This window comes from Siniperca chuatsi, linkage group LG22 (genome assembly GCF_020085105.1).
Source record: "Siniperca chuatsi isolate FFG_IHB_CAS linkage group LG22, ASM2008510v1, whole genome shotgun sequence".
Lineage (NCBI taxonomy): Eukaryota > Metazoa > Chordata > Actinopteri > Centrarchiformes > Sinipercidae > Siniperca > Siniperca chuatsi.
In genome coordinates this window covers 19,412,397-19,432,335 of record NC_058063.1, presented here as the reverse complement: position 1 = coordinate 19,432,335, position 19,939 = coordinate 19,412,397, and the positions used below count along the sequence as shown (strand labels likewise).

General features: G+C 37.3%; 2 protein-coding genes across 2 annotated transcripts; both read right to left on the bottom strand.

Annotated features, from left to right (window-relative positions):
- Positions 1–1,309: 1,309 nt before the first annotated feature.
- On the bottom strand, positions 1,310–11,710 carry tmem185 (transmembrane protein 185). Its single transcript, XM_044182922.1, has 7 exons — positions 11,482–11,710; positions 10,182–10,358; positions 8,456–8,663; positions 7,383–7,466; positions 6,982–7,158; positions 5,844–5,967; positions 1,310–5,129 (listed from the first exon to the last, which is right to left on the bottom strand). Exons 1-7 carry the CDS (start codon positions 11,517–11,519, stop codon positions 4,879–4,881), a joined length of 1,059 nt encoding a protein of 352 aa, XP_044038857.1. The 5' UTR covers positions 11,520–11,710; the 3' UTR covers positions 1,310–4,878.
- Positions 11,711–14,170: 2,460 nt separating this feature from the next.
- Positions 14,171–18,538, bottom strand: LOC122869699 (myelin-oligodendrocyte glycoprotein-like). Its single transcript, XM_044182933.1, has 5 exons — positions 18,371–18,538; positions 16,734–17,111; positions 16,392–16,484; positions 15,534–15,643; positions 14,171–15,367 (listed from the first exon to the last, which is right to left on the bottom strand). Exons 1-5 carry the CDS (start codon positions 18,465–18,467, stop codon positions 15,353–15,355), a joined length of 693 nt encoding a protein of 230 aa, XP_044038868.1. The 5' UTR covers positions 18,468–18,538; the 3' UTR covers positions 14,171–15,352.
- Positions 18,539–19,939: the final 1,401 nt, after the last annotated feature.

The window sequence follows — 19,939 nt, the reverse complement described above, 5'->3', positions numbered from 1 at the left end:
TTGAGAAAAGTGGCATCACCACACCTGAGTCAACTTGTACTCTGTGAGAGAAGTGTTGATACTTAAGCTACTTGCAGAGGTGTAAGCTCAAGTCACATGACAGATTCATGACTCAAGTCATAAATCGGATGACTTTAGACTTGACAAAATCAAAAAGATTTTGACTGTAGTACCAATGGCTAAAGATTTCAAATGATGTATGCAAATCAACTCAGACAACAGATATGCTTTAAATAAATTTGACAGCAGCCAATCATGTTGTGCAAGCAGGACGAAAAGATTTGTTTGGCAGTTCATACCAGCAGACACACAACAGATGATACCTGGTATTATAACATTCAGATGCTGTGGTCAACAAAAAAACAAACACCAACATGTAAAATATTTAGCTTGGACATTAAAAATTATTCTAATTGTGTCGCAGGAATGGCATAGTAAAGGCACACCTGATTATTTACCTTTTAAATGTTATAAAGTATTAAAAGCATTAGTTATTTCTGTAAATTTACTTAATTAACTTTTACTCAGTTTAAACATTTAAAATGGTATTAAATTTGATCAGGGGCACGTTATGACTTGTCTAGGACTCGAGACACAAACATGGACTTGACTTGTGACTTCATAGCTAAGACTTAAGACATATCTGTGCTTTGCTGAACAATAACTTTGTCCCACCTCTGCTTGTGAGTGTTGGATAGACAATACTGAGGCACTGTTTCAATACATTGCGTCAGAGCTTTCTTCAAATGAGTACCTGGTGATTGAAGACATCTGAAGCTTCAAATGTCCCTAGTGCTTCAGAATTGGCTTCATTACTTTGACAGTTTTTCTGCTTAACTATCTGCTCAAGTGATACATACTGTAACATTGGTGGGATAAGAAAAGAGGAAAATAATTGAGAAATCTCAAAACACAAAAGATAAAAAGTTTTGGAATATTTCGCCATGATACAAAGTAATAAAAGTAATATTTTAATTCATATCATTCACCAATCACATCATATTACGTTGCCACCCACATGAAATGTGGTGCATTAATATTTAATGCAGACAATTATTTGATTATGTACGCTATTTTCACAACACATTAATTATTTTATTGTAGCATGTTGCACAATATGTGCATTTACTGCAGCACTTCTGAACAAAAATATTATAAATTAAACAATACATAGCCTTCTTATTTTTATTGAACATTTATGGAACTGGAACTATAGTCTGAAATCAGTGAGGTGTTGTAGTGCTTTGGCCCATCTTGAAGAGCAGCTATAACTTCTGCAAACCACCAGATGTCACAGTGTTTGCTGAAATGAATGTCCCGAAGCTTCAAATCTTTATTTGGCACAAATAGGAAGAAAACTCCAAAGCTTCATAAGGCATCACCCCTCCATCATTAGTACATTTTGATGGTATACTGCCTCCAGTCTTATCTCCTTGAGTGCCATGCGTTTCCTAGCAGGTGGTAAACTTAAAAATTGTAAGCTAAATCCCAAAGTAGAATTAACTAAATGTAATTGTCTAACAGAGCAGTCCGATTAAATGATGTTACTAAAGAGGCTTTTTTTTTTTTAAACTGACAGCACACAAACAGAATAAATGTGTACAATTCTCTTTTTGTGTCTAATCACATATGATACTCCTCAGGAACTTTAAGTTGAATATGAATGTTTCAGTGTATTGCCTCATAAATGAAATGAATTTATCAATAGAATAAGAGTGAATTCCTGTCACAGTAACATTAACAAGCAACAAGAGAAATGAGTGCAAAGTCAAAGCTTGCCACCTTTTTTCTTGACGCCTTTAGCACTGTTAATAAAAAGCTCTAAAGGGCCATACTGTGATTTTGCATATTTTAGCTGACATTCTAGACACCATGTATATTTACCATCTCAGCTAACCAGTTTACAAAAAATGCTCCCATTATTTAGAAATATACATTTGTTTCTGTATGATATAAAAATCTTAGCCAACTATTGAACTTGTTTGAGTTGTGATCCATCGTAATAAACATCACATCTGCATACATTTTTGTCAAAGTTATAGTATTTAGTACAGACAAATTGAATGTAGACTTGATGTTTATTGTGACAGCTTACTCAACTCAACAAAGTTTCAAGACCCTGAATGATTTTTATATCATCCTTGAAATGAATAGAAACAAATAGATGCCTGGGACAGTAGGAAAAATACACCCAAAAGTATAAAAGTTGCACTTGAAAATGGTCAGTGAATATAATTTGAAATTAAAGAGCTAAAACTCGCAAACACACTGATATGTTCCTTTTTAATCGCTGTGTAAAGTTTATGCAGCTAATTAACTCAAACATTTAACATGACCCAGATGTTTTCAGTAAACACCTGTAAATCACCAGTGCATCATTCTGATACATTTCTTCACCTATGCTCACTTTGCAGAAGCTGGAATGAGGCCTATAACCCTGCATAGGAGATTCACAGCAGCACCAATCACTGTGAGTATCCTTCTTATTTAAAAAAATGAATTTAATGAATGTCAGATTTTGGTGTCAGCCCCATAGAATCACTACCTATTTTCAACTATCATACAGGGAGAAATTAATTGATTATAGAAGAGGCAGAGGTGTTGATTTATACACCGACTGTGGCCTCAATTGACCACAATGAACTCTTGCATTACAATTGTTATTGCACATGAAACTGGGAAATTAAATAAATCACATTATTTGGTGCAAATGAGTCAAGTTCAAAATGGTTTAACTGATGTAACATAATGACATCATGCAGTTTAAGTTTTTTTCTTAAGTTTAATTGTAAAATAAATATATGGACAAAACAGTGACGATGTCTGGTGATTCCTGGGAATCCACCGGCTACCACCAGAATAAACTCGGGTTGCTCTACTTGCAGCATTAAGGGAGCGTAATAAGCAAATCAGACCAATTTAATGGAAAAAAGACAATATGTAGAAAAATAAATGTTTACACAGCATGCTGGACACTCCAGCAATCAGGTTGTCCAACAAAATAAAATAAGAGATGGGATGATTATTTAAGAGTATTTTGATAAACTGAGGAAATCTGATAATGTGCACACAAACAGGAAATCTCAGGAGTTATACTCTCTACTCAATCAGATGTGGGGAAAAAAGTATTTGAGTTTTTTTCATTGTTTCAACTAGTTAAAGCCAATGTCTGTAGGATTTTTGAATACATATCAAAGCTGATGGCAAAGCACGCCCCCCAAAATACACTGCAAATACATGTTTGTCACTGGAACTGTAATTTTTCTGCACCCAAAAATGTATTTATTGAATTGGGTGCTTTGAGTCTCTATATTATGAATGGCAGAAAGTTTGGGACAAACCAAAAAGTGAAGTGAGAATCATATTCAGTGGTACAACTTGTTTGACACTGTCTTGATTTAATATGATGACTCTTGATCATTTCTTCACAAATGTTACCCAAGTTACATTAAAATAGGAGTGGATGATTGTTTGCAAATACACATTTTTTTTTGTTTTTTTCCAGGTCTGCCTCCAACCTTCAACCCTGCCATCTCCATTCTGGTCCCTAACCTGACAACTTTAGTTATTTACAAAATCATCAAAAAAGAAAAAAGAAAAAGATTACAAAAAACTGACAGGTCAGATAGGGTAACAAAGTGCCATTTCCATTGTTCTTTTTAAAGAAAAGGCCCAGATTTGTTCAGATCTGCCTTAAACTGATACAATGTACTGTACATTAAAGGAGTTATTTATTGCTGTAATTGTTCTTCCTGTCCATACTGGCCGTGAAGTGATTCCTTCCTAGCTCAACTCTAATGTACGACATGTGGGGCAAAATCCAGTTTTGTGCAAAAATGCATGATGACTTCCAGCTGAAGCTAATGAGGCTTCAGTAGTCAGAGTTAGACAAATCAAGTTGGTATTTTCAAAAGTTAAAATCTTTTTAGTACCAAATTGCCTCTTTGTCTTACTATCTATCCATGCAAGAAAGCACTGTCCAATGAAACATTTCATACTAAAAGGACTGTAACTTTGGAAGATACACTTTGCTGAAGCTTCGCGTTAGGTTTGGTTGCACGTTTGAATGGATTTCTACACATAACAAGAACTGTGGATCTTGCCCCTCATCTCTTAAATTGGAATTGCATTAGGATGATATCACTTCACAGCCAGTATGAACAGGAGGAATAATTAAAGAGACCAATAACTTATTCAATGTCTATATGGGCATGTGAGTATTGTACCAAGACAGACCTGAAAAAACCTGAACCTTTCCTTTAACCCCAACCCCCTTGTTTTCTCCACCTGCATGGTGAAAAGTGAGAACAGCAGCAGTAAGGGTACACTGATCCCAAATTCAAGCTAGAGTGTCTCTCCAATGGTCCCCATCACAAAGCAAGGCAAGCGTCATCTTTGATTCAGAACCTAAAGCAAAGATCTACTGCTGTTACAGAGTCAAATATTTAATTCCACGCAGATCCAGCTCTTCTGTTTCGTCTCATCTGAGACGCTTCTGTGGTCAGTTTCCCCCAAAAATGTCCATCTTCAGAATGGATAAAAATGGGAGTAAGCAACACAGTGAAACTTCACCTACAGGTGAAAAAGAAAGCAATTTTGCTATTTTGGTTCCATGATTCAATCCTGGACAGAGTTAGGCAGGGGGGTCTTTACTTCAACAGCCAGTGAAACCAATGTGAGGATTCGGGATCCATTAGTTATCCATCACCATATTGGCACTTATGTGTCACCCTAGCCAGCCATGCTGATACAGAGTTTAGGTGAGGGGACCGAATCCTTCAGGGCAGCAGATAAAAACCAAACAGTGTCCTCTGCTGTTTTGGCTTTATGACTTAAACACCTCAGTACAGCAGCCCCTACTTCAGCTCTGAGATACATTTAGTCAGGCATGTCGATGCAAAGTTTAGGTGGCGGGACAAAGTATTTCCCAGGGCTCTGTGTGATCACCACGCCGGTCTTCTTGTGGAACATAGGAGCAATCTTTGGTGGCGGCTCAGGGACAGGCAGATCCTCGGCCGCCTCAGGGTCCTCACTGCGTTGGAGGTCGTAGGACACGTTACCGTACTCTCGCAGGAAGGGGAGGAGCTCCAACAGGAAGTGGCAGAAGTCCTTACGGATGCCAAACCACCCTATAGGAAGATGAGCACAGAGCCGAGCTTAACAGTGCAGCAACAATAACAATCATTTTTACTTGCCAACAACTAAAAAGGTGCACAAAAACTTACCCCGTTAATTGGTACCAAGAGTAGAACTAGAGCTGTAGTGATTAGACAACTAATCAATTACTTGATTGACTAGTTAATCTGCAACTATTTTGATAAATTAATAATTGTTTTAGACATTCTTAAGGAGCAAAAATGCCACAATTTGCTGGCTCCAGCCTCTCAAAGGTGAGGATTTGCTGCTTTTCTTTGCCATACATGACAGTAAACTCAATATCTTTGGGTTTTATACAGTTGGTCAGACAAAAAAACCCAAACATTTGAAGACATCACCTTAGCTGAAACAATTAGTCGATTAATCACTTAGTTGGTTGACAAAAAATTAAATTGTTCTGACTTTTCTATGATAGTAAACTGAAGAGAATTGAGAAACAAAGATTTCTGCATGACAGAAGTATAAGTTACATGATCAGCAGCTTCGGCTGTGTCGGCAAGAAATGTTGTAAAAAGTACGAATTAGTTAATACTTTTATATAAGATTTTACAAAAAGCTATATTAAGGGAAAGTTATTAAAAAATATTATCACTACTGTAAGCAGAAGCACTGTAGTGTTTAACAGAAAAGAATAGCAGTGGAAACACTCAGCAGGCCACAGCACATTACTGGCTTTAAATACTCACAGTGGTTCCCTCCCTTCTGACCAAACGTGGTGGCCATGAGTGTGAGCAGGGAGAGCCAGAGTGGGACGAACACACACACATAGCTCAGACTGTTGTGGCCGTCCAGCTTGTGCACCAGAAGGATCTGAAGAGACACATGAATTTCATAAGTCAAAGGCTGTCATTGGGAAGTAAAAGTGCTCGCATCGTGTTTGTGCGTGTATGTGCACACACATGCAGGAGGTATGGGTTAAATGGAGTGCTGTTACACAGAGTATTCTGAATCACTGCCTAAGACTGGTGGCATTTATTGATTTAAGATGACCGAAGACAGTTTGTAATGATCCTAAAAATTCAATTAGATCATTACATGTGCAAAAATTAAGTTTAAAAACAAAAATAAATATAAAGAGGTTTAGAAATTGGGTTAAAAACTGTTGATAAAACCTTTTATTACGCTAACAGAAAGTTTCAACAAAATACAAAAGTAAACAAAGTAGTAGGATGGGTATTGAAAGATTTATACATTTACAGTCTTTATGGTCATTAGTTAATTTTCACCCAGCAACTGAACATTTAAGATTTTTTTTTTTTCACATTTTGTCTGAGATCAAGCCATCAGGTATTCATAATTTCCAGGACATCCTGTATGCAGTTTAAATTGACATTTAAAAGGTCTGTACACATTTAGGCCAGTAGAGGGCAGGGCAGGCAAATTTTATTATTACAGCAACTTGCTTTAGATGCAACTTACCTATTTAATTTAGTAAGAGAGGCACCACAAAGGGGATTATTTAATTGGTGTGTGTGTGGACTTAATTGATAGTGAATAAAGATAGAAAATAGATAGACAGAAATACATAGATAGAAAATAAAGATTAAAAAGTGTCATTTCGGTTTGAAAAGTCTAAAATTAAGTTGTAAATACAATAACTAGCCTATTTTCTACAGTAATTAACTGTTTTGGAGAAATATAATCATATCAAATACAATACACCAAATGTTATACGTTGTCAACTGTTTTCTACATATTTGGTTAGCAGGTAAGTCGACCTTATAAGAAAGACTTTTCTATAAAAATGCTTGCTTTGATGTCACAGGTTTAACGATGCAACTGAGAATACAGAACATTAACTAAATATTAGTAGTTGAAACTCACCTCAAAGGTGAGGAGGGGCACAACAATGGTCATCCAGCTGATTGCCATGGTGATGTGAGTTCGCCGTTGCTCAGCGATGATGTCAATGGAGCGGAGGAAGAGGACAGACCAGATGATGTAGTAGAGGACAACAAGGCACAGGAAGGACATCAGGATCCACAGTGGAACACACACCACCTACAGCACACGCAAACACACACAGGTATCATTAAAGAAACTGAAGGTAAGGACAATATTATCACCAACAGTGACCTTACATTTTAACACATGGTTGAGGAATAATACAGATAGCATCCCATACTGTGAAAGCATAATGAACATATATAATACATGTGGAATTGAAGTGTGTGAAAAACAAGCAATTACTACTTTCTGATCTATTTTGTGTTTGTGTATCTCACCAGCCAAGGCCAGTTGATGATCCTGTCCAGCCTCAGAGCGATGAAGATGAACTGAAGAATATTTACTGAACACAAAACCTCCAGCTAAGGAGAGGAAGAGGGATGATCAGGACAAAAGTTCAGCACTGTACTAATTTTTAACAATAATAGCAGTTGTGATAATTTTCTCTCACAAATACTTGAAGTGTCAAATTCAAACAAAACAAATCATATATACAACTTTGGATGAGTACCTTTCTTTGAAATGTTCTGAAATTATCTTCTGCATATAGGCAAGGACACAGAAATTTTACCGTTTACTTTGTCAAATGTTGTCTTGCATGGGGAACAAAAGGGATTACAGTATTCATTGTGACGACTACAAATCCCTCCATACACTTGCCCCCCCACTACCTATCAGACCTCCTCCACCCCTATACCCTGTCCCGGAATCTGTGGTCCTCGGACACGGGTCTGCTCACCACCCCCCACACCAGCCTGCAGACTTTTGGGGACAGAGCCTTCAGTGTGGCAGCCCCCACCCTTTGGAACTCTCTCTCGGCAGAGATCCGCAATGCTGCATCTTTGGACATTTTCAAAACACTCCTGAAAACCTAACTCTTCACCAAGGCCTATGGACTTAATTAACTCTGTTGCTACATTGCTACTATCATTTTATGTTCTTGTGTTATTTGTTTTGACTGCCTGCTTACGTGTAAAGCGTCCTTGGGTCCCCTGAAAGGAGCTATAAAAATGCAAGCTATTATTATTATTATGTCAAATGAGCAGCTGTTGTTGCAAATGGATCTCCCTGCCAACACTAAATAGCATGCTCGAAACATATTTAATGAAAACATACTGTAACAAATTAAAATATTCAACCCCAGTCCTAGTGTTTACCTTTCTCTACATGCAGGGACTGCTCATAGACAGGCATGTTACGTTGTGTTCATATTCACAGATTGCAGATCTCTGAACCCCCTCCAAACACAGACAAGCTCAAACTATCTGACCACAGTTACAAGTGTTTGGCTGTGGGTTTGTATTGATTTCCTACTCTCTCAGTGTATCCTCATACATGTCACATTCCTTACCTCGAGGGAGCGGTCGTGTCTAAACCCCCAGACACAAGCTGCTACAGAAACGGGCGACACAAAGAAGAGAGGCATGAAGACGAGAAGCCAGAAGTAGTTTCCTCTCTCCACGCGGTCGCACACTAACACCTCGAACATCAGTAACAGGACATGGAGCCCCACTGCGATCAGCATGGCTTTGAACTCCACACATGTCTCCCCTTCAGCCCTAACAGAGGATACACGGAAATCACGACATCAGAAAGTTCCTCCATACACACACTAATGATTCCCACGATTAAATTTCATGGTGCACACTTTACTTTCATGATTTAGATAGCTAACCAAACAGACAAAATCACACACAGTAAAGACATAAACCAGGGAGATATTATAAACATATGATCAATATCATGAGACCTAAAATAATGTGATTTTCTTAATACATCTTAAATGTGTGTTCTTTTTATGAGGCTGTATTACAGTTTAGGGCGACAAAATATATGTTTTTGTCAAAATGATTGTGATATCTGAACTTGCTGAACATAAATCATGAAATTAATATAGAATTTGTAGGAATTTACAGCTATGAATGAGATCAAACACAGCAAGACTTGTTAGCATGCAAGTAAAAAAAAACATTTACAACTAATTTCCACTTTCCTAAACACTGGTGTTCTAATAACATACATAGTTAGTGGGTGTACAGTAGATGCATGTGTGTGTAAAGAATTTCATGTGCTGGACTTTTTTGCAGCATGGGTAGCCTTAATGGGAGCGAACCCCAGTAGCAGCAGCAGCAGCATACATACTAACGATCAAAATATCGATCGTGTGGCTGAGCATTTCAAATTATTCAAACACAACCTATCTAAATTGAGATACACTGGAAATGAACAGGTGAAAAACCCCAGAAGGGGAGAGGACATCAACTACATCCAACAACAAAGAGAGGCATTTTATATTTTTACCCTTAAGTTTAGACTTTGACCTTGAACCATTTTTGTAAGTGATTTATAGCTGGAATCAACAAAATCTATTTTCTCTAAGTATGATGATTGACAGACCCTATATTTTATTTAAATATATCTTAATCAATTGTTTCTCCTAAAAGTTATCTATTTATCTGTTCATTTTTGTTGTGTTTCTAGTTGTATAGGTACCAATATAGGTTCTGGCTGATTGCGAGACTGAATTTGCCTTTTTTGCTAAAGAACATTTTTTTGGATGAGTAATTTATCACTTTTTTCTACTCTTCTATTTTTTTTAATGTATTTCTTTATATTGTATTTTCCCTTGATTTATGTTTTTTATGATATATATTTGATCCTGCTGTTTCTAGTTGTTCTTGCCCTCTTGGAAGCAAGAACAACTACTCAAGTTGGACCAACTCTGTTCTGATTGGTCCAGCTTGAGTAGATTGACTCTCAATCATGCTTATCACAACCACCTGTGTGATGAATGTGTTTGTGCCTATATATTGTTAGCTCTGGTTTATGACAGTGATTTGACAATGCCTGACAAAGATCTGTTAGAAACTTTGTTCAATAAACATTGACGGGAGCTATTAGTACAGTGTGCGGATCTTTTGTTTGATTCTTCCCTTCAGTTTGTTTTTGGATCCAGCACCTATAAAAGTTTTTTTTGAACGTGCGTACCCTAGACCCTTTCTCTTTGAAAGTGAACCCCAGTTGCCCCATTAATACCGGACTGCTGACCACTAAGCCACAAATGTGATCACTTTTACCTGTACTGGGGGTTGTGTGCCCAGACTCCAGTGCCCACAGAGGCCCCAATGATGACCAGCAGCTTCCACAGCCATATTGGGGTGAACACAGCCCAGTAGTTCCACTGGATGACTCCATCCAGCCTCAAGGACAGCAACACAGAGAAGAGCAGCAGGCAGGAGTAGATCAGGAACTTACTGCAACAGGGGTAAGAGAGACATTTTTGATAGTTGTCACCAATGTAAAGGATGCCTCTATGTACCCTGTGTGTGCCTTACTATTTGGAGTTTTGACAGTTACAGGCATTGGAGGGCAACTCTCATCAGGTCAATAATGATTTTCTTAAAAACAATAAGTAGATGGAATGTGTGGAGAGAGTGTGTGAGTGAAGTGTCAATTCTTGAAGATAGAGAAGCCTAAAAACAGGAATGAGAGAGAGAGTATGTGGGGGGAAAAGCTTGCTGTAATCAGTGTCCACATTTTAGAAAAAGTAGGATAACGCAAAAAGCCGAACTTGAACGTTCGGATGGCGGAGACAGAAGACTGTATGATAGTCGTAGGTGCAAATAAAATGAACGGATATGAGTATCATTGGATGAAAAAGAGGTTGGAAAATTGACCTTGGAGAGCAGCTTATATTCCCAACTTGCATTAAAACCATGACTGTCATTAGATATTATGTTACAATACTATTCTTGGATTGTACTCTATTTTTATCCATTATTGTTAGAATCCATAATTGATGTATTTTGTATTGTTGGCTAATTTTTTAGTTGCCGTTTTGACTCCCATTACATTTGTTTGTTGAAATGACTTTTTAAAAAAATCTTAATTTATGTTTTTTTGTAAAGTATTTCCCTGACTTCTTGATAATTTAAGTATGGAGCCGTTGATGTTGAGGGCCTGTAAAGCTAATTGCTATACTATAACTGTATGTGCTACCAAAAAAAAAAAAAAAAAAAAACGTGCCTCGCCTCATTAATGTGATGCATGATTACTGAAAACATGCGTAAAGGAATTACAGCTGCAGTTTACGTGTGTTACAGTTAAGTAACGTTACAGATACCTTTTAACTAGCAACTCCAAACGTTATCTTAGCTAGCATGTTAGCCAGGCCTTGTTTAGCCAGATACGCTTTAAAAATTGTACTTACAGTTACCTTATAGCTCTGTTCAGCTACAAGGAATAGGTTTATACAATTTCTCACGTATAAAACACACATTTTCTGCATGTTTCCGTACGGAAGCGCAACAAACGCTGTCCAGTCAAGCAATGTTAACTACATAGTTAGCTAAAGTGCTAGGTTGCAGCTAACGTTACCTGGGATTGAAGTCCTGAAAGAGTCCTCTTAAATTCATGGTGTAAAAAAGGCTGGCTACCTAGCCAACATTAGTTTCCCGTGTCGTTAGCTAATTCACCGCCCAATATGAATGCTACACATTGTAATTTCGGTCGTAGTTGAGTTTTTTGGTTCAGTTTCATTACAGCTCTTTGCGAGACCGTGTGTTTTGTTTTTGCTCTCGGAAGTCACGTGACCATACGAAAATAGCCGAACTGTTTCCGACAGTCACTTGACGTGAGCGGAGAGATGAGAAAAGAACATTAAAAATATAAAACATAATGATAATATGTGGTCTCTTCCAGGATGACACTTAAGTTTTTTTTTTTTATGTGACAGGCACTTTCATCATTATGGTGAACATATGGGTACAGCAACCATATGTTTAAAAGAACAAAATTAGATCCCAAAAACATTTTTATTGTGTGTATCTGTATATCTCAGTGCCACTTTTTGGAGGCCAGATGAATCTTCTTTTTGTGATTTAAATTTTTATTTCTCATCATTACTGAAGGACAAACCAAATGTACCTTTCTGGGTCACTGGGTCATATCATCAGCCCATGCATGCATACATATTACTGAACAAAGCATCCTTACATAAACATTTTATGAATATATCTTATTTACTATGTATACTGTGTACCATAGGCACAAAAAACACACTTGGGATTACTCAATTTCTATCTTATTTCTTCTCATCTTATCTTATTTTATCTTATCTTAACTTATCTTATAACCGATTTATGAACACAAGTCACGATGATGAAAGGCTTTTGGTAGAATTTATGTGTGCCTGCTGTAGTGAACAAGCAAACTTTCCTCACTGATACAGGTATGTCATACATGGTTTGCAGTATGATTTAAACAATTTGGATAGCCTATTTTTCTTACTAAGTTTTAATGAAGTTTGTAATTATTGTTCATTCAGGTTTGGCATTGTATTGTACTGAGACTTTTAGAAAGGTACCACTGCAGGTAATGGGAGAATGATGTGAAATTGTGTGTCTTTGTTTTTAGATATATTAGATATACTGTATATTTATTTATTTTTTTTCAAATGTCCATAAACCCTTTCCATAACTAGCATGTAAGTTAAAACAAGCAAACAAAAACAATCACAGTAAAGCATATGTTTAAATACATTAGAGAAAGAGATCCAGGTGTGGAGATGGGTGGGGAAGCTGCTTGTCATCCCCTCTCTCTCTCTGAAGCTGTCGCTGTCTGATAAAGGCAAAAATGCCCAAAACATAATCTCAGGAACAATAACATCCCTCTCTGGTGTAAACCTGTGCAAAAAAAAAACCAAAACAAAAAAACAGCTGAGCTTTGGCTGGATCATCAAGAAAATGAAACGCTATGTCCAACAACTCATTCAACACCCGTTGGATTGTTGGGGAAACTCAGGGTTTCTTAAAAAACAAAAACAGCCAGCGAGGCGTAGGTTCACACTGATGTCTGCACCATACTAGTTTCCATCACTGAGTTTCCATCAACTCTGGAGAACAGATGTTGATGTTCTGGAGCAGGAAGTGATTCAGTTGCTCCTCTCATTTATTCCTATGTTTTTGCACACACTCAGTTTCCATTTGTTACGTGTATTACATAGGCTACACTTTGTAGCCTACTTTCTGAGATTTGATTAAGTAGCTAAACCACGATGTCCCTTGCTTTTCTGCCTGGGTGATGTCCCAACAGATACGCCTACTGTAGATATTTTTAGCACTCATGAACACAAACAACCAGAGAGAAAACACCTTTTTATTATTTAACCATACCATATCAATATAAAGAAATAAAAAGACTTTCCAAAATGTCAGCTTTCACTTTCAAATTCTGTTTTTTTTTTTTTTTTTGTCTGAAACATGTTCTCACTGGCAAAATGACAAAAATGAAGCTAAAATGGCAACATGCAGACACAAATACTGTAGTTAACATAGAGTGCTAATGTAGAGAGTCAGTCTGTTTATTATCATGACTACTGAAAGATCTTACCCAGCTGATGTTCTCTGCACTACATATCTAATTATTATATCTGTGTAAAAGCTGATGTTGCTGCAAAACACCTGATAGCTCAGTTGGCTATAAGTAGAAGATTTCATAAACCAAAAGTTGTGGATTCAGATCACATACAATCAATTTTTCTGCCATTAGTGTACAACCAGGAAATTGGCATCAATGTTGGGACTTAGGGTTAGGGGATCCAATCCATGATCTATATCATTGGTGTACTGATTTTAGCCTGTTTATAACGCACTTGACCCTGTGTTGTAGAGGTTTAAGTTTCAGATTTTGATGCAGAAGATGAACTTAAAGGCTCACCCTTGTAGCTTTTTAAGTGATAAAAGTTTTGATCCACCAAATATTTTCATCTGAACTTCAAAGGTCATTTTCTGCAATGTAGTCCAACCAAACAACTGGTATTTATGTATGAATCTGCTGCCAAGAGCTCAAATATGACAGGTTTCACCAATGTTTTATATAAATTGAGAATATGATATACAAATGTATACTGCTTCTCTGAGAGGATATTAACAGGGAGTGTTAGGTAATTACTGTCAGATCGCGTAGCGATAACTTATCATTTCAAGTGGCTGACAACAGTATGAGTAAACACCGAACTTCAGCACAGATACATTAGTCACAGCACATGTGATGTAAACACACTGTAATCATTCAAAAATGTTCTTTATTTGGCAACTATTAAACCACTTCACTTCAAATGTGATCACTCAACAGATTGATATTTAAAACAACTATCAAGTACAATTCGAAAAAGTCTTAAGTGCAAAAACATTTACAAAATAATTTACAGCTTCTTATGTGTATACACAGGGGCATGGACAAATACATTAATCAATGAAAAAGGATACAACAGAAAAAAAGAAATGCTCTAAGATTAAACTGAGCACATGATACATCCTCAAAACATAACCTAAAAGATGAACAAACACATTTGAATATTCAAAAAGTGCAAAATGAACAAGATGTAGTTTAATCTTTAAGATCACAACAAGCACAATGCTTAACCAATTGTGTATTGGGAAACCTTTAGTCATCAAAGTGAAGTTAATCATTCACTGAAATAACCCCCAAAATGTGCCACTAAATTCTTTTTTCCCCCACCAAGGCTCCATCCTTCTCTAAATCACACTGATTTTAACACTACGGTGATGTATCCTATATTTAAAAAAAGTTCTTTACCAAGTTGTCCTTTTTTTTTTTTTTTTTTTTTTGGTACTTTGTGGCTGCTACATAACCTGGTAGTGACCTGCATCTAAGCTGTTCAAAGTACATTGAAACGTTAGTATAAGATGAATAACTAGCTGTGTATTTAGGATCCAAATGCCCAAACGTCTGCAGGCGAAGACAGGTCCAGTGTTATCAAATGATTTCCAATGCAAAGTTATATAAATAGAGATGAAATGCTTCTTTCTGTCCACGTCCAACTAAAGGCCACATGCAAAGCTTTTTGGAGATAAAATTCTAGGTCGAAGTTTTACAAAAGCAGTCCAGTGTCAGTGTGGGCACAACTGATAATAATAATAAAGGGCTTCAGTGCAACATGCGTTTGTTCAAATAACAGATCTCTCATTTTGTAGTAAAGTTCTCCAGATGTCACATGGTCAAATAATTTAAGCCACTGTCGTCAGTACAGGGATCAAAGGTCATGTTCAAATCAGACCAATTTACAAGATTTTCTGGTGGTAGTCTACAGATCCAGTGTGTGAAACCTGTGGCAGGAAGGGTTGCTGGTTTGAGTCCTTGAATTAATTAGAAAGATCCAGGCGAGACAAGTGGGTAGTGTTCTCATCTCTGTTAACGTCTATCAATGCGCTGTTGAGCAGGGCACCTAGACTGGAGGTGCCTTTATAAGATGGAGGGACATTTAAAAGAAAATGAATAATTAGTCAACTGTCTCCCACAAAATCTGTTATTATTTACATACAGGAATAAATTGTATGTTTTGTTTCCTTTTTATTTAGCAGAACTTAACCATTATCACCATCATCAGGAAAATACATGTGACTGACTTTTTGTTTTTGACGCTTCTGTGTCAAATATCCTGTGACTCCAACACCCATGATTAGCAAGACGCAGAACACCACAACTGGGATTAGCCTGTTGCGCCTGGACAAACCACCTGACAGGAACAATCAGACAGAGATGATGAGAGCTATTGTAACTGGAATACAATAAACACACAATATTTCTGTGTCAGGTTTGATCAAATCCAAAGCACAAAAAAAACAAAAGTTATAATCCTTAAGATTTCAGTCCTGTTGATTTGGGGACACTCGTGGTTACTGGTGGTAACAGCAAGTGTGGTTTAAAACCACAACAAACACTCGTTGCTGCCACTTTGTCAATTGTACTTTTGCAACCGCAATCTGATTTCATGGTGCACAAAATGCTGAAAATGTCGGTTGTCTTGTTTTTGTAGATGTGTTTTTGATCAATGACCACTGTCGATGCTAACCCTGATGACAGTTATATAGCTTCCTGTGACTTCTTCACAATAAAAAGCGCCTTGTGTTTTGCCAGTTGAACACTTTCAATGTGAAGCAGCGGCAGTAGGAAATGTTCAGTTTGTGTAGCAGATTACACTGGATTACATGCATGCATCATTTCCTGTGAATCCCTTGTGCGTGTGAGAAGACAGTTTGAATCCAGCACAGAAATGGCAGACTTCGCCACTAACAATGAAAACTACTATAGAGAGGTAATTACAGAATGTAAATATATTCCAAAACCATAAAAAGAGTAAATGGGGTTTGATTTCATGACTATCTTACAATTTATTATTACTTTAAACATGAAACAAAAAGTTTCTGCTGATAACGTTGAAAAGTTGCCATTCTCTACACACAGAGTTTTATTTATTTTCTTACCTTTGACATCAATCTCTTCCTCCAGATCAAAAGTATTGGGACATGTGGTTTGCAGTGGCATCTCTGTTGTCTGGGTTTTAAAAGAGTTTGGCTCTGGGAAAATCATAAGATTTGTAATGACTTACAACACAATATTTAAAGAAGACAATTGTCGTTTTTCATGGGGCAACAAACAAAGTTTTACAGATATCCAAGGCACCGATCTTACAGGTGTATTATTTCTTGGCACTGTATAGTCAAAACAAAATGTTGATATAATAAATCGAATTCAAACAATGAAAGTAACCTTTTTGTTGCAACTTTAATCTGGACCATAAAAAACATTTTAACAGATTAACTCACCAATGACCAGATAAACAATTGAATACTGCATCCGGCTCTTTAACTTCGGGATGAAACATTTGTAGTTCCCTTCGTCTGCAAGCGTCACGTTGGTGATCTTGAGCGATATGTTGCCTTGTCTCAGGCCATCTGTGAAGAGCGCCGTCCTCCTGACGTACGATGAGAGCTTCATGTCCAGGATCTCGCGGGTGTTCCGGTAAACATGCACATATTCGACCCGGCTCAGCCGGTCACTGGGGTCAGGCTGAAGGTCGGGCCTCGACCACTCCACCGTCAGTCCCGCCACGTTGATTTGAGGCTCCACGTGACATGGCAGGACGACGTCATCACCCGGAGCAGCCACAACTGGCTGAAGTGAACCAATCACCTGAGGCTGACCTGGAAAATAGAGGCTACATTTAAAACCATTAAAAGCTGAATATGTTGATTAAAACATAATTACTCCCAAATTAGTCGAAACTTTCCATAAATTCAAACCCAGTTTCCATTAATAATAACTTACAACAGTGGTGCTAAACATCAAGCTTTATAAATGCACCAATTTGTTTTGGAACCACTTTTAGCCAGTTTAAGGGTGTAACTAACGGTTATTTTCATTATTGATTAATCTATTATTTTCACGTTGAATCGATTAATAGTTTGATCCACAAAATGTCACAACTCGTTTCCCAGAATCCAACGTGATGTCTTCAAATGTGTTTGTCTGACCAACGGTCCAAAACCCAAATATATTCAGTTTGCTATGATCTACAACAGAGAAAAGCAAAAAATACGAGATACTGGAGAAACTGCAAGCAGTTTTTTCTTCATAAATGACTCAAACGATAAATCGATTTAAAATAGTTGCCAAATCATTGTTTTGTAGATCGATTAATCAACCAATTGTTTCAGCTCTAAGCCCGTTTTCTTTGCACTGTTGAAGTAAGAAGTTAATAAAATGATTTTAACAGTAGAAATCTCCCCTTATACTGAACCCATGACCTTAAAACTCTGTCAAACCACGTGTGTGGCACAGAACACAACAACCAGGTTTAGACTAAACCAAAAGTGCAGTTTAAACCACAGCCTCCGATGACAGAGCATCTGATTTTACTTTTAGCCTACTTTGGTTTTTTTTTTTTTTTTTTTAAATGTTATCATTTCAGCAAATCAAATCTAAGTAGCCTACTGTCCTACCAAATGTAAGAAAACACTAGGCCTACACATAGCCCATCTCAGAGAATAACATGACAAGTGCCAAATTTACAGAGACTCTAACGTCACATTACATCACAGGCTATTAAAAATGGTTTCCTATTCAACCTGAACCCACCCAATTTGTGATCTACGAAGAGATTATCTGATTTCCATGACAGACTACAAGTTAATCGACATTTATGGATGAGTAACAGTTTGTAGTCGTTGCTATGGTAACAACATAGCGCTTTGCCACTTTGTATTAACCGTTAACACGTCTCCTATAGACAAACGGTAAACAATCAATCAATCAATCAATCAATCAATAGTAGCCCTTTAACCGCTAGTAGCACAGGAGATGGTTTAAGAGTGCCACGTGTGCATCACTCAGGTGAGGTTAGGCTACAACGTGAAATGAATCGGAAAAATGAGCCAATACATAACGCAGGCTATGAGTTTACCTTCGGCAGGCGTGTAGGCGAAAAGCAGCAAAAAGACAACGAGAGTAAAGGTCACAGGTGAGAGAGAGAAACTGGAACCGAGCTCCTCCAAGTCCATTTAAACGTGTAGTGAAATGACAGACAGGCAGAAAACTTGTAAGAAGAAAATCCCGCCTCTTTACTTCTGGAGGAAGCTGATTTGATTTCAAGCAGACGAGACAACTGTTCCACCCACTGTGTGCTTGTGCTAAGCTACATCAACGCCAACAGCAGCCTCGCTTATGTCCATTTAAGTGTCTGAGTATCAAGAACTTAACCTCATTATTCCTAATTGCACTTCATGTCATCTTTATCTCCCTATTGGTTTCCCCAATAGAACAAGGTCCATTGGGGCATCTCAAGAAATATACATTTTCTATTATATTATAGGCTACTGAATTCGCCTGTGTGGGTGACCAAAATAAGATGTCCTGATGTGTTTGTCAAGGCGTTACTTACTGCTTTATTTCACGTTGGAATAAAATAATTACTAAATATTTAACTGCAAAGCAGTAATGCGTTTTTGACACATTTACATTTTGCATTAAATCATACTGGGATGTTTGCTGAACTTGACTGGAGCCCAACCTAGAAAATCTTCCACCAGCCGCCACGGAGTTTTCTATAAATATAACTTTTATGCATTTCCGTTTTTCTCTGTAATGTTTCTTTTAAATTCAGCCTTTTTTTTTATTTAAAAACGTTCCTGCTTTATGCGTCATTGTGTAGTTGCATGTCCTGTCGGAAACTATTCAGTCTGATAACGAAATTCAAACATGACTCTCAAAGGGATTGTCGGCGGCATGAGCCTACTCTGTAGTCTATAATAAATCATTATTCATTATCATAAATCATTATTGGTCCCACCGGCCTTCTGAGCGGTAGACTACAGAAAACTAAACCAAAACTGGGGGAAATGACTTTCGATGAAAGTGAGCCTTAGACTATCTCCAGTTTGGGAATCCCCGTGGCAATGGATAGCAATGAAAGCACAATATGGTAGCCTAATTACTTTTCCTTGTCCTACTTTCTAGCAAAGAAATGACAAACGATGAAAATATGAATTGTAATTAAGCAGAAACTTGTTTAAATAACGAACTGGTTATGTGCAGGGAACAGGCTCACCTGTGCTGGGGACGGTGCGAATAGTTTGTTTGGTTAGGACAGTCCGCGGATGGCAGTCCCGGGCGGAAAATACACTTCATGAGATCTAATTTATGTTGAGGATAAAGTGCTTTATCTCCGCAAGACTCGCAGAGTCGCTTCCTTGTCTGATGCTGAGAGTTTCTCAGATGCCACTGAGAGAGAGCCGGCGGGGGGAGTGTCTTAACAGGATTAAAATTTGATTTGAGATTTATTTGTTTAATGTTTGTGTATTGTCTTGTTATCCTTTAGTCTTTTTGAGCTAAGTCTAGATCTTTGTTTATTTATTTTAGAAGTATTAAAGTGAAAATGCAATTTAATTTTTTTATTTTTAATAAAACGATCCATTAATTTGAAGTTTTAACAAATCAACGGGTGGATGAAATTAATTAGGCTACCTATTTCGTC